The sequence below is a fragment of the Lithobates pipiens genome, unplaced genomic scaffold, assembly GCF_037356315.1.
Source record: "Lithobates pipiens isolate NorthernLeopardFrog02 unplaced genomic scaffold, aLitPip1_a1.2 Scaffold_8, whole genome shotgun sequence".
Lineage (NCBI taxonomy): Eukaryota > Metazoa > Chordata > Amphibia > Anura > Ranidae > Lithobates > Lithobates pipiens.
In genome coordinates, this window is record NW_027507903.1 from 47,954,029 (window position 1) to 47,969,765 (window position 15,737).

The window sequence follows — 15,737 nt, forward strand, 5'->3', positions numbered from 1 at the left end:
CACTAACACCAACAATGGGCATTATACCTCCTACTAATGTCAATGATGGGGCATTATTTAATCCCATTACTACCAGGGCATTTTTTACTCGCACTGGTCACAGTCCGGCCCCCTCAAAGTGTGAAGGACAGAAAACTGGCCCCTTGTTTAGAAAGTTTGGAGACCCCCGATCTAGTATTCCTTGAATGCAAGCAAAACTGCTCAACAAATGCAGCAAAACACGCATGAAGCTTGACACTCAATAAGGTGCATGAGCTACTTTGCCACATTTGTCGGATATAGGGCAGCCCATGAAAATGCACAAGGTGCCCTATGCGTTTGGTGTGGAAGCGTGTGGGCAGCGATTTTGTGAAAGTTCACAAAATGCTATAATGTGAAAGCAGCCTTAGGGCTTGTTTACATTGGCGTCACTGTCTGAAGAGCGATCTGGGGTGGGTGTTTGACAGATGATGAGAAAGTGTTATATCAGCTCTTCATTGCTTTTTTAACCTCTAAAAACCCCCATTACTGTGTAAACAGCAGATAGCAGCCCTATTTATTAGAATGGGTTACATTCAGTGGACGGTTCTGCCAGCAGAACGCAACAGGAGGGATCATTTTTGCCACTACTCAATGCAAAGCATCACTGCCACCGCAAGTGTTCATCTTTGTCCATGGCCTTTGCAGCTTAAAGTGGATCTCCACCCAAAATGGGAAATTACAATTCAAGAACTCGTTCCCCCGCTCCTCTTGAACAATTGCCACTTTTGAGGAGCGGAGGGGTGAAGGTACCTGATTTTGACAGAAGCCAACTTCCGTCCATCTTGGCGGTTTGGAAATGTAAGTTCCCTTCCCTCTCTTCCCCTGCAGTCTTCTGGGACACAGACCGGTCCCAGAAGACTGCATCCACCATTCACAATGCAGAGCACGACTCATAGATGCGCAGTGGGCACCTGGCTGTGAAGCTGCAAGCTGTCACAGCGGGGTGCTCATAGTGACCGGGGACAGCGGGTGAGACCGACTGGGGTGAGCACACCACTGGATCCTGGGACAGGTTAGTGGCTGTTTTTTAAAAGTCAGCATCTACAGTTTATGTAGCTGCTGACATTTTTCCACAGGTGACTGGAACTTGGCTTAAAGTGGGAGTGGTTTGGGGGCAGTAAAAACAAGGCTCAACCATGTGGTTTTACAATTTAAACAAGCCCTTAGTGGTCGGATCACCAAGTGAAAATAAAGGAAGAAAAGCTTAAGGGCTCATTTACACTTGCTTTGATTTTAACAAACATTAAAGAACCTATCCCTTTAACATGCATTTTTGATGCTTCCGTGATGCTTTTCTGAAGTTTTAATGAAGCTTTGCAAATGCCCTGAGTGTGTTGATGTTCTATTTGTCTTAAAGGGGCTCAGTAGAACCCCCAACCCAGTAATACCCCCAGCTCATTAGTACCTCCAATCGGCAGATTGTTATTATATATATATATACATACCTAGTTCATTAGTACTCTTGTTCCGCATGTCCTTGGCTCAGTAGTACCAACAGCTCTTCTGATGTCCCACTCAGTAGTACCCCCAGCTCTGCTGATCCCCTGCTCATTATTAACCACCAAATCTGCTTATCCCCCCCACTCAGTAGTAACCCCCAGCCCTGCTGATCCCCCACTCAGTAGTAACCCCCAGCCCTGCTGATCCCCCACTCAGTAGTAACCCCCAGCCCTGCTGAACCCCCACTCAGTATTAACTCCCAGCTCTGCTGATCCCCGAGATAATAGTAATACCACGAGTCCCCACTCATCTCCCGCTATATTACTTTCATGCTGGACACCACATGTGACATCTGCTAGTTTCTACTGCTCTGGTCCCTCAGCTCTGCTGGTCCTTCATGTCTCAGTCCTGTCTCTCTCTGGCCTCCGCTCACCTTCCGCTATAGCGTTCCCATGTTGTACACCACGTGTGCCATCTGCTAGTTTCTACTGCTCTGGTCCCCCAGCTCTGCTGGTCCTCTGTGGCTCAGTCCTGTGCCTCTCTGGTCTCTGTTCACCCTCTGCTATAGCGCCCGTTCCCATGTTGCACACCACCTGTGCCATCTGCTAGTTGCTCTGCTCAGGAACCGGCTCACCTTCCTGCTGCTCCACCCTGCACAAGATGTGACGTTCAGACCAGACACTCCCAAAATATTTATGCCTGAACCGGAGGTGACTACTAATCAGAACTGGTGCAAGGATTTTTGACAGCCTAGACCAGGGATATGCAATTAGCGGACCTCCAGTTGTTGCAGAACTACAAGTCCCATAAGGCATAGCAAGAGTCTGACAGCCACAAGCATGACACCCAGAGGCAGAGGCATGATGGTAGTAGTTGTAGTTTTGCAACAGCTGGAGGTCTGATAATTGCATATCCCTGCCCTAGACGAAACCTTATTTTGCCGCCCCCTGGCTCCACCCTCTTTTCCCTGCCAATGTATACCCCACCTTTTTAATGAAGTGCCCATCAAATGCGGCCTCACCAGCGCCCATCAAATGCGGCCTCACCAGCGCCCATCAATTGCGGCCTCACCAGCGCCCATCAATTGCGGCCTCACCAGCGCCCATCAAATGCAGCCTCACCAGCGCCCATGAATGTTTGCTTGCTTCCATTCATTTGGGGTCACAGACCTTCGCTCCTGCGGCTCTGACAGTATATGCGAACGGAGCGGTGGCTGCCTGCTAATGCTGAGACTTAATTGCTTGCTGCAGAGAGAAGAGAGTAGAAACACCAGTGACCAGGCACCCTGGGCAGCAGTGCGCCCTAGGTGGCTGCCTAGTGTGCCTAGTGGTAGCACCAACCCTGCTACTAATGATGTCTTTCTGGCTTGTTGGTTTCTCAGTGCATCCAATACAAAGCGAAGCTAACTCTGAATAAATGCCCCTCAAATGCTGTAGGTGCTGTAAGCGAGTGTCGTCATACACTTCTATGGATGCATTGGAGGCACTTTGAAGCACCAAGAAAGTGACATGGTGTATAATTTTTGAAGTAAAGCAAATGCAACTGTGTGAACAGGACTGCAAGGTAACACTTTTAGTGACAGGGGCTTTGATTGGCATTCAGAGCTCTTCAAAAAAGTGTGTCCAATGCCACATTTTGAAGCGTAAATGAAGTGTAAAGTGTAAATGAACCCAAAAAAGAAAACAAATTAATCAAATGCATCTAAGAATTGGTAAGTTACAACATAATAAATTATTTGATTTTGGGTTTAATATTGTTATAAAAAATCTTTCATGGTTTGTTAGGAAATATAAAGGAAATGTCTATTCGAGTTTGAGGTGAATGGGAAATGTCGGTGCGTTTTACTATCTGCACAGAGCAGAGGTGCCATGCCATTGATAATTACTTTACATCCCTTGGATCGGATCAACGCGTGCATCACACAGATAGTACAATGATAAATAAGATCCGCCTCGGGCACCTGGCCTGGGAGGCAGAACATACAATAAAATCAGCGGGAATTATCGATATCTCTTCCGGATACTGATGAGTTCTTGGTGCACAGTGCTGAAGCTTGGACGTTTCCTGGGGTCATATTCCCAGCAGCGCAGCATCAGTTCATAAATATCCTCGGGACAATTGTCTGGAGCTGGCAGACGGCTTCCTGCAATCATAAGAACATCTTTTATCTTTCTTATTTATATATATATAAAAAAAAAGACATAAATTGGAAGATTTGGTATAATCTGTTGGAGGTGTCGGTATGTCCCGGAGACAGAATGTTTGATGAGAGCCGTGGTCGTCTTCCATTCTATTCAACACCCATGTGTTTTATCCCTGTCACAATGTTAAAAGACTCGTCCTGAATAATTTAGAAGACTCCGCATTGCTCGGTTCACTTGAACATTTTGAAAGAAGCTGTAAGCTGAGAGAGTGCAAATATTTTTAAAATACCAAAATAGCGATTTGTCTGCTTCTTGACAAATATCAGAAATAATTAGAGTCAGATTTTTGTTCTTGTGCCCATGAAAGAAAAGCCGGGCTTTTCAACTTTTTTTTCTTCCATCTTTACCTCCAGCGCCTCTTTTTATTTTTTCTTATTTTTTGTCCCATCCTTTTGTGCTTGGAAAACATCACTTCCTTTGATTATATATTTCATTTTTTTTTTTTTTTTAATAATCATCCAAAAAGAGTTGCCATGCTCTAAAGTCTCTTGCTCAATGTATAATCTGTATTTCCAGTACACTGCTCAGTACATGCTGCACGACAGTTGGGAGCGTCCCTGTTCTTCTTCAGGTGTAAGAGCAAGGACGCTCGAAATAGTGCAACTTGTACTGAGCAATGTACTGGAAATAAAGATTACCGGTATACATTGAGCAAGAGACTTTCAAGTGCAGCAACTCTTTCGGATGATTATAGTGTTGGCAACTTGAAGCCTGTCAGTTTTCTGCATCCCAACACACTGAGACATCTGAGAGCCTATCCTACCCGCCTATTAAATAAACCAATTCAAAATGTTTTGTATGCCGTGGGAAAAATCGGTTGGCTTTGTGTTCAGTACTACCAAGCAAACCATAGTTCACTCATGAAGTCTCCTGAATTGGACTTCTAATGCCACGTACACACGAGCGGACTGTATTGCAGCGTACACACGAGCGGACTGTATGGCATACTTAGTTCGTCATACAATCCGACGGACAATCCGTCGTAGTTTCCACTGAACGGACCTGACCACACACGGATGCACAAACAGTCCGTCGAAAGCTTGCGCGATGACGTGTACAGCACGTACGACGGGACTAGAAATAGGAAGTCCAATACACAGCAAAGCACCCTTCTGCCATGTAAATCCTTTCTGGGCATGCGCCATTCTTAGTCCGTCGAACTAGCATACTGACGAGCGGATTGTCCGCTGAAACCAAAGTACGACGGACAGAATTTCGAAAAATCCGAAATTCTTAGTACGCCGGACTGCACGCTGAAAAAGTCAGCTGAAGCCCACACACGAGCGGACTGTCCGCTGAAATGTGTTTCGACGGACTAAGTACGCCATACAGTCCGCCCGTGTGTACGCGGCATAAGAAGTTAAAGTACAAATACATGGGAAAATGATTACTGAAAAATTAACAGCTATTTTTTTAGGTACATGAGAAAAAAATATCTTCCTTCATCTTTGGAAGCCATTTAAGTGTCTACTATACCTGTTGCCACATTATTGGTTTTGTGTGGGGCATCAAGGCATTTATCTTGGACAGAGTGCTCATGCCTCCTTCATTTGTCTATATATAGATCTATAGACAAATATACTGTACATACGCATATACTGTGTATATATACAGTTGTATGCAAAAGTTTAGGAACCCCTACCAATGTATTATATAGGTAGTTCAAATTTGACGGTGGTAAAGTAACGATTTCTGTTTAGTACGTCTTCTTCTTTTTCTATATCATTCCAGGTAAATAATGGATTCCAAGCAGCAGCAATGTGCCATCACTGAGTTCTTGGAGGGACGCAGGCTGTCTGACATCCACAGAAGGCTACAGAATGTTTATGGAGATGACGCCATTGACAAGAGCAATGTGCACAGATGGATGTAAAAGTTTAAAGCATTGAAGACAAACCACTCAGTGGGAGACCATCAATGTCGGTCAGCCTGACCTCAATGGCGGCACATTGCTTCTGCTTGGAATACATTTTTGACCTGCAATGAAAAAGAAGTAGTTACTATAGAGGAAGAGTTACTGTCTACCAACATGTAAAATTTGATTGCCCTATGTAAGTTTAAATTAAAAGTTATGTCCACTTTTTCATTACTTTCGCTCCAGACTATATAATATATATATAGTTGTATGCAAAAGTTTAGGAACCCCTGAAAATTTCCATGATTGTCATTTAGAAATATTTGGGTGTTTGGATCAGCAATTTCATTTTGATCTATCAAATAACTGAAGGACACAGTAATATTTCAGTAGTGAAATTAGGTTTATTGGATTAACAGAAAATGCACAATATGCATCAATACCAAATTAGACAGGTGCATAAATTTGGGCACCCTTTTCATTTTGTTGATTTGAATACCTGTAACTACTTAGCACTGATTAATTGGAACACACAATTGGTTTGGTGAGCTCATTAAGCCTTGAACTTCATAGACAGGTGCATCCAATCATGAGAAAAGGTATTTAAGTTGGCCAATTGCAAGTTGTTGTTCTCTTCCACTCTACTCTGAAAAGTGGCAACATGGGGGCCTCAAAACAACTCTCAAATGACCTGAAAACAAAGATTGTTCTACATTATGATTTAGGTCAGTGATGGCGAACCTTGGTACCCCAGATGTTTTGGAACTACATTTCCCATGATGCTCAACTACACTGCAGAGTGCATGAGCATCATGGGAAACGTAGTTCCAAAACATCTGGGGTGCCAAGGTTTGCCATCACTGGTTTAGGGGAAGGCTACAAAAAGTTATCGCAGAGATATAGGCTGCCAGTGTCCACTGTGAGGAACATAGTGAGGAAATGGAAGACCACAAACACAGTTCTTGTTAAGGCCAGAAGTGGCAGGCCACATAAAATATTGGAGAGGCAAAGGCAAAGGATGGGGGGGAACGGTCAAAAACAGCCTACGGACCACCTCCAAAGACCTACCACATCAACTTGCTGCAGATGGTGTGCCTGTGCATCCTTCAACAATTTGACGCACTTTGCACATATGGGAGAGTGATGCAAAAAAAGCCTTTTCTGCACACAAGCCACAAATGGAGTCACTTGAGGTATGCAAACGCACATTTGGACAAGCCAGCTTCATTTTGGTATAAGGTGCTGTGGACTGATGAAACAAAGATTGAGTTATTTGGTCATAACAAGGGGCGTTATGTATGGCGGCAAAAGAACACAGCATTCCAGGAAAAACACTTGCCACCCACAGTAAAATTTGGTGGAGGTTCCATCATGCTGTGGGGCTGTGTGGCCAGTGCCGGTACTGGGAATCTGGTTAAAGTTGGGGGTCGCATGGATTCCACTCAATATCAGCAGATTCTTGAGAATAATGTTGAGGAATCAGTCACAAAGTTGAAGTTACGCCGGGGCTGGATATTTCAACAAGACAACAACCCAAAACACTGCTCAAAATCTACTCGGGCATTTATGCAGAGGAACAAGTACAATGTTCTGGAATGGCCATCCCAGCCCCCAGACCTGAATATCATTGAACATCTGTGGGGTGATTTGAAGCAGTCTGTCCATGCTCAGCAACCATCATACTAAACTGAACTGGAGATGTTTTGGAAGGAGGAATGGTCCATAATACATTCATCCAGAACCCAGACACTCATTACAGGCTATAGGAAGCGTCTATAGCAGGGATATGCAATTAGCGGACCTCCAGCTGTTGCAGAACTACAAGTCCCATTAGGCATAGCAAGACTCTGACAGCCACAAGCATGACACCCAGAGGCAGAGGCATGATGGGATTTGTAGTTTTGCAACAGCTGGAGATCCTCTAATTACACATCCCTGGTCTAGAGGCTGTTATTTTTGCTAAAGGAGGCTCTACTAAATATTGATGTGATTTTTCTGTTGGGGTGCCCAAATTTATGCACCTGTCTAATTTCATTTTGATGCATATTGCACATTTTCTGTTAATCCAGTAAACCTAATTTCACTACTGAAATATTACTGTGTCCTTCAGTTATTTGATAGATCAAAATGAAATTGCTGATCCAAACATCCAAATATTTATAAATGACAATCATGGAAATTGTCAGGGGTTCCTAAACTTTTGCATACAACTATATATATATATATATATATATATATATATATATATATATATATATATATATATATAATATTATATAGTCTGGAGCGAAAGTAATGAAAAAGTGGACATAACTTTTAAAGAGGAAGTAAACCCTGATGAGTTTACTTCCTCTTTTTTTCCCTGCAAAGGTAAAGCATAATGGACTACTATGCATCGCATAGTAGCTCATTATGTGTCACTTACCTGACACAGGAACCAGCGAAGTCGCCGCTGTCCCCTGTAGTCCACCGCATCCATCTTGCTGGTGGCGTCTCGCAGCTCCGCCGCTGTCATTCGGCGAAGCAGCGAAGACGTCACTCCCGCACATGCGCACGGGAGTCGACAAATGCGGCAGCTCCATTTTTGGAAATGCCGCGTTCAGTGCGCCTGCGCGCCGCTGTCTACGGCGCATGCGCCGTAGACAGCGGTGCCCGTTTTCGGGCAAATATCTCCTAAACCATATAGGTTTAGAAGATATTGCTTGGACCTACAGGTAAGCCTTAATCTAGGCTTACCTGTAGGTCAAAGTGGTTTGTAAGGGTTTACAACCACTTTAATTTAAACTTATGCCGGCCATACACGGTTCGAATTTCGAAAGAATTTTCTTTCGAAAATCGTATCTAAGACTTTTCGTATGAATTTCGCACCATTAGTGGGCTGCAGCAACAGACGATTTTCGTGCGGAAATAAAATTTGAGGAATTGGACATGTTGGAAATTTTTAGAAAAACAAACGATTTTCTAATTAATGATGGGAGAATCGTGCGAGAAATGTAATAAGAAAAGAAAATGTACGGAGATAAACGAAAATTTTACGGAGAGAAAAGAAGATTCCCAGCCAAGAAAATTCTTTTCTGTAGCAACATGAGGTGAAATTGAAGGCTTGGTTGGCCGAATTTCGAAAATCAATGGTGGCATCATCGGATCACAAAAAAACGAATTTTCTGATTTTGAAAAGAAAATTCGTTTGAAATTCGACCGTGTGTGGCCTGCATTACATAGGGCAATCAAATTTTACACGCTGGTAGACAGTAACTCTTCCTCTATAGTAACTCTACTTGTTTTTCATTGCAGGTCAAAAATGTATTCCAAGCAGAAACAATGTGCTGCCATTGAGGTCAGGCTGACCGACATTGATGGTCTCCCACTGAGTGGTTTGTCTTCAATGCTTTAAACTTTTACATCCATCTGTGCACATTGCTCTTGTCAATGGCGTCATCTCCATAAACATTCTGTAGCCTTCTGTGGATGTCAGACAGCCTGCGTCCCTCCAAGAACTCAGTGATGGCACATTGCTGCTGCTCGGAATCCATTATTTACCTGGAATGATATAGAAAAAGAAGAAGACGTACTTAACAGAAATCGTTACTTTACCACCATCAAATTTGAACAACCTATATACTGTAAGTTGTGTATGTATATATAATATATATATATACACACACACATATATACTGTATAGATACACACATGGTATATTATATTATATTATTTCAAAATAAGTTATAAATTGATTTTGCATTTTAATGAGTGAAATAAGTATTTGATCCCCTATCAATCAGCAAGATTTCTGGCCTCCCAGATGTCTTCTATAAGACCCCTTTCACACCAGGGCGTTTTGCAAGCGCTTTGGCGTTAGAAATAGCGCCTGCAAAAGAAGCTGCACCATTGTGTGTAGTGTGAAAGCCCCGAGGGCTTTCACACTACAGCGGTGCGCTGGCAGGATGTCAGGAAAAGTCCTGCCAGCAGCTTCTTTGGAGCGGTGAAGGAGCGGTGTGTTTACCGCTCCTCCACCGCTGCTCCCCATTGAAATCAATGGGGCAGCGCTGTAATACTGCCGGCAAAACGCCGCCATTGCAGCGTATTGCTGGCAGTTTTAACCCTTTCGTGGCCGCTAGCGGGGTGCTTTTACCCGCAAATCCGGCGGTAAAATGCCGCTAAAAATAGCGGCGTTTTACCGCCCACGCTATCGGTGGTATGGTGTGAAAGGGGTCTAAAGGTAAGGAGCTGAGATTAGGAGCACTCTCTTAAAGGCAGTGCTCCTAATCTCAGCTTGTTACCTGTATAAAAGACACCTGCAGTTGCTGCAGATTTGTCGGCTGCACATCCATAATGTGAATCTCCTGTCCCACCACATCCCAAATGTGCTCTACTGGATTGAGATCTGGTGACTGTGGAGGCCATTGGAGTGACCTCTTTGTCATGTTCAAGAAACCAGTGGTGAGATGATTGGAGCTTTGTGACATGGTGCATTATCCTGCTGGAAGGAGCCATCAGAAGATGGGGACACTGTAGTCATAAAGGGATGGACATGGTCAGCAACAATACTCAGGTAGGCTGTGGCATTTAAATGATGCTCAGTCGGTACTAAGGGGCCCAAAGTGTATCAAGAAAATATCCCCCCCCCGCCCCCCCCCACACCATTACACCACCACCAGCCTGAAACATTGATACAAGGCAGGATGGATCCATGCTTTCTTGTTTTACACCAAAATCTGACCCGACCATTTGAATGTTGCAGCTGAAATCGAGACTCATCAGAAACATTTTCCAATCTTCTATTGTCCAATTTTAGTGGGCCTGTGTGAATTGTAGCTTCAGTTTTCTGTTCTTAGCTGACAGGAGTGGCACCCGGTATGGTCTTCTGCTGCTGTAGCCCATCTGTTTCAAAGTTTGATGTGTTGTGCATTCAGAAATGGTATTCTGCATACCTTGGTTGTAACGAGTGTTTTTTTGAGTTACTGTTGCCTTTCTATCACCTGTAACCAGTCTGCCCATTCTCCTCTAACCTCTGACATCAACAAGGCATTTTCCTCCACACAACTGCCACTTACTGGATATTTTCTTTTTTTCAGGCCATTCTCTGTAAAGATGACTGTGCGTGAAAATCCGAGTAGATCGGCAGTTCTTAGCTGTTTTTTAAATATTCAGACCAGCCTATCTGGCACCAAAAACCATGCCACATTCAAAGTCCCTTAAATCCCTATATATATATATATATATATATATATACTTAAATAATATATTCTTCTATTTTTTTTATATGCCCAGTAGTTTGCTCAAATATATTGTTGAAAATAATAGTGTGACCTCTTCTTGCCAAGCCCGGCATCCCTTTAACTTCATGCCTGGCTGTCAGTGTTCACATGATGAAGAGCCGGTCATACTAACTCCCTATCATTACTAAAGCAGGAGTTGTCTTTGACAGATTGCTCCCTGTACTGTCTGCATGCAATGGGCACGCTCCCAACACAGAAACCTCTGCCACCTATGGAAGCACGTGTGTGTGCGGCATGTGGATAATAAAAGTTAAACCTCTTTGCCTCTGCACATATGTGTTACCTGGGCGACAAGAGGTTAAAATTGAATTTTGAAACAGCAATGCGATGTGCAAAGTTTAGCAATCTATAAAAACTAACTGGTGTGGGGGATTATTTACTAAAGGCAAATCCACTTTGCACTACAAGTGATCCGAGGGGGACATGCAAGGAAAATGTAAAAACCAGCATTTTGCTTGCACATGATTGGATGATAAAATCAGCAGAGCTTCCCCTCATTTCTGATCTTCAACCTCAGATCTACAGCAACTGCACTTCCAAGTGCACTTGTAGTGCACAGTGGATTTGTTTTTAGTAAATCAACCCCGTAGTCAGAGGAATGGACAATAATTGCAAATTTGTTCCCTTGGCGCCTGTCCTTTACACATTTCATTTTGTAACATAGATTTAATCTAACAGCTGCCTTTTAGTGCTACATATAGGGGGGTATTTACAAAAGGGAAATCCACTTTGCACTACAAGTGCAAAGTACACGTGAAATTGCACCGAAAGTGCACTTGCACGTGCAGTCGCTCTAAATCTAAGGGGTAGGTCTGAAATGAGGGGAAGCTCTGCTGATTTTATCATCCAATCATGTGCATGCAAAAATGCTGTTTTTTATTTTCCTTGCATGTCCCCCTCGGATCTACAGCGACTGCACTTCCAAGTGCACTTGCAGTGCAAAGTGGATTTGCCTTTAGTAAATAACCCCCAAAGTGTACAACTGTAGATTTCTCCGGTACACAGGAATAAACTTACCCTGTTCTATTGCTTCTCTGGTTTGCTGGTTATTCATACTTGTGTATGGATTGGACCCAAGAGAGAACGCTTCCCAGAGTAGTATGCCGAAGCTCCACACATCACTTTCTGAACTGTACCGGCCTGAGGGAGAAGATATACAACACCTGTCAGTATGATGAGCACTAAAGCTTCCGCAATGTACAACAAAGCCTCAAAAGTCTTTTTTTTTTTTTCAATGTATCTTTTTTATTTCTTTTTTTAATTTTTATTTTTTTTTATTTTTTTAGAGACACCCTCTCTATATAGTTACATTTAGGCATTTGTTTTTTCCAAAATAGAAGTTTGTTTAAGTATTTATTCAAACTGAATTTAAGAGGGCATTTAATCCATTTATATGTTCATTAATCGCTTCAGCCCCAGAAGATTTTACCCCCTTCCTGACCAGAGCACGTTTTGCGATTTGGCATTGGGTCGCTTTAACTGACAATTGCACGGTCGTGCGAAGTTGCACCCAAACAAAATTGATGTCCTTTTTTCCCCACAAATAGAGCTTTCTTTTGGTGGTATTTGATCACCTCTGCGGTTTTTATTTTTTGCACTATAAATAAAACAATTTTGATTTTTTTTTTAATATTTTTTACTTTTTGCTATAATATCCCCCAAAAATATATAAAAAAGTTTTGGCCGATATGTATTCTTCTACATATATTTTCTACGTATATTTGGTAAAAAAAAGGGGATAGATTTATGGCATATTTATTATAATTTTTTTTTTTTTTTACTAGTAATGGCGGTGAGCATCGATTTTTTTTTTATCATGACTGCGACATTATGGCAGACACATCGGACACTTTTGACTAGAGGTCGACCGATATGGATTTTTCTCTGGCCGATGCCGATATTTAGAAATCGCCACGGCTGATGTATGATGCCGTTTTTTTTTTTTTGGGCCGATTTGTTTTTTTCCCTTCATCTCATAAAATCTAACAGACACCTTTCCAACTGGGGCGTTTTTCAGGCGCTTTTGGGCTAAAAATAGCACCTGTAAAGTGCCTGCAAAACGGCTCCCCTGCAGTCTGTGTGGAAGCTCCGAGTGCTTTCACACTGAGACGATGCGCTGGCAGGACGTTAAAAAAAAGTCCTGCAAGCAGCATCTTTGGAATGGTGTATACCGCTCCTCCACCACTCCTGCCCATTGAAATGAATGGGCACCACTGCCGAAGCACCTGCAATGCGATTTGGCAGCGGCGCTTCATGGGCACATGTAACCTTCCTCGGCCGCTAGCTGGATTATAAGTGCCCCGCTAACAGCCGAATAGCGCAGCTATAATGACGGTAAAGCGCCGCTAAAACTGGCAGCGTTTTACCGTCGACGCCTGCCCGCTCCAGTGTGAAAGCAGCCTTAAGTGATACAGAAAAATTCTTACATTTATTAAACAAAACAAACATCCAAACAGTTCACTTGTATGTATAATTTAGATTAAAAAAAAAAAAAAAATATATATATATATATATATATATATATATATATATATATATATATATATATATACATATATATATATATTTTTTTTTTTTTTACACAAAAACAGGTAATCAAAACTTTTGGATGAAAAAAATGGGCTAACTTTACTGTTACTGTTTTTTTTTTTTAAATCAGTGTATTTTTCCCCAAAAATTGCGTTTTAAAGACCGCTGCGCAAATACCGTGTGACATAAAATATTGCAACATCCGCTATTTTATTCCCTAGGATCTCTGCTAAAAAATATATATAAGTTTTGGGGGTTCTAAGTGAATTTCTAGCAGAAAATACAGGATTTTTATTTGTAAGCATCAAGTGTCAAAAAAGATTTAGTCTTTAAATGGTTAAACTGAGAACTTCTACACACTGAGTTGAATTCATTCAAAGTGTAAACATTGTATCTCTTTGATCTTTTCTTGGCAGACTGCCCAGAGAGGAGACAAGTCCCTTCACTCAAGTCTCCAGGCAACTTGCACTGACTTCTATTACTGAAGTCATTTGAAAGTCGAGCTGAATATATCATCGGCCCTTTTTTAACAGCACAATTGGCCGATGCCAATTAATTAAAAAACGCCAAATATCGGGCGATATATCGGTCGACCTCTACTTTTGACACTATTTTGGGACCATTGTCATTTATACAGCGATCAGTGCTATAAAAATGCACCGATTACTGTGTAAATGACACTGGATGGTTAAGGGGTTAAACACTAGGGGGCGATCAAGGGGCTAAAAGTGTGTCCTAGGGAGTGATTCTAACTGTGGGGGGATGGGCTTCAACTCACATGACAGCGATTACTGCTCCCGGTGACAGGGAACGGCGATCTCTGTCATGTCACAAGGCAGAATGGGGAAATGCCTTGTTTACATAGGCACTTTCCTGTTCTGCGGCTCTGTAACACGATCGTCGGGAGATCGGCGGACATCGAGTCCGCCGGTCCCACGGGCACAGTCACGCTGTATGCAGCAGGTGCGCGCGTGCCCACTAGTCCCGCTAATTAAAGGGGATGTACAGGTACGCCCATTTGCCCACCGCTGCCATTGTGCCGATGTATATCGGCGTGCAGCAGTCGGCAAGTGGTTAAAGATGAATTGTAGGTATGGATATTTTATACACATTTACATTGATCTAGCTTGGACCAATGTAACTCTGTACATACCATATCTGGCCGATTCCCCTGGAAGCTGGAAATCACTGAAGTAGATACTGCTGCTCCAGTGATCTCCACTTGTCCAAGTGGCTGCCATGCTGTATTCTGAACACATGTGGTCGGCCACTCAGAACAGTTGCCATTTAGAGAATGCTTTGCCTTTCTTCAATGCAAAACATTTTCTGATTGGATGAGGAGGAGAGGTGAGGTGGTGACATCACTGGAGTAACTTCCAGGGGCATTGGCTAGGTATGGTATTATACATAGTTACCTTGTTTAAAATAACTATAGCTGAAATTCTTAGTTGTGCCAAATATTTAGCATCCTTGTATTTGTTATAATAATGAGTAGAATAATTAGTAACAATGATTTAGGGTGACAGTTTTAACCATACCTAATCATGGTTTACCGCCTTTGTCTGGTTTGTGTAGTGTGAACCAGGGACGTGCGGCTGGTGAGGCACTGGATAGTATCAGAACCAGATACACACAGGTCACATACGCCGAAAAAGTTTGAGGGAGAGCAATAATTCTAGCACTAGACCTTCTCTGTAATTCTAAACATGTAACCTGAAAAAAAATGTAAAGTGTCACCTATGGAGATTTTCAAGTATCGAAGTTTGGCGCCATTCCACGAGTGTGCGCAATTTTAAAGTGTGACATGTTAGGTATTTATTTACTTGGTGTAACATCATCTTTCACATTATACAAAAAAAAATAAAAAAATCGGGCTAATTTTAGTGTCTTTTTTTTTCATGAATTAAAAAAAAAAAAAAAAGTGTTTGAAAAATTTCTGCGCAAATATGTGTAACATAAAAGGTTGCAATGACCATCGTTTTATTTCCTAGGGTGTCTTCCAAAAAAAAATATATATATATAATGTTTGAGGGTTCTAAGTAATTTTCTAGCAAAAAAAAAAAATTATGATTTTTACATTGATTGTAAGCTCTAAGGAGCAGGGCCCTCTGATTCCTACTGTATTAAAGTGTATTGTATTTGTACTGTTCACCCTCAATTTGTAAAGCCCTATGTACTGTTGGCGCTATATAAATCCTGTATAATAATAATGTAGGAGAGAAGTATCAGAATTGGCCTGGATAGCAAGGGTTAATTACCATAAGTAATATACAAATAATTACAGGCATACCCCACTTTTAAGTACACAATGAGGTTTATTTACTGAAGCTGTTAAGTGCTAAACCTGGAAGCTCATTGGTTTCTGTGCAGAAGTGAGCCTGATTTTGCACTTTTCAGCTTTAGTAAGTA

General features: G+C 42.2%; 1 protein-coding gene across 3 annotated transcripts in view; it reads right to left on the minus strand.

Annotated features, from left to right (window-relative positions):
- Nucleotides 1-3,192: 3,192 nt before the first annotated feature.
- FES (FES proto-oncogene, tyrosine kinase) overlaps nt 3,193-15,737 on the minus strand; it is a 292,890-nt gene continuing 280,345 nt past the window's right edge. For all 3 annotated transcript variants that reach the window (XM_077471222.1, XM_077471221.1, XM_077471223.1), the window contains 2 exons: nt 11,817-11,939; nt 3,193-3,604 (listed from right to left, as the gene is read on the minus strand). In XM_077471222.1, coding sequence (XP_077327348.1) covers nt 3,462-3,604; nt 11,817-11,939 — 266 coding nt within the window. In that variant the 3' untranslated portion in view covers nt 3,193-3,461. The remainder of the gene's footprint in view (nt 3,605-11,816; nt 11,940-15,737) is intronic.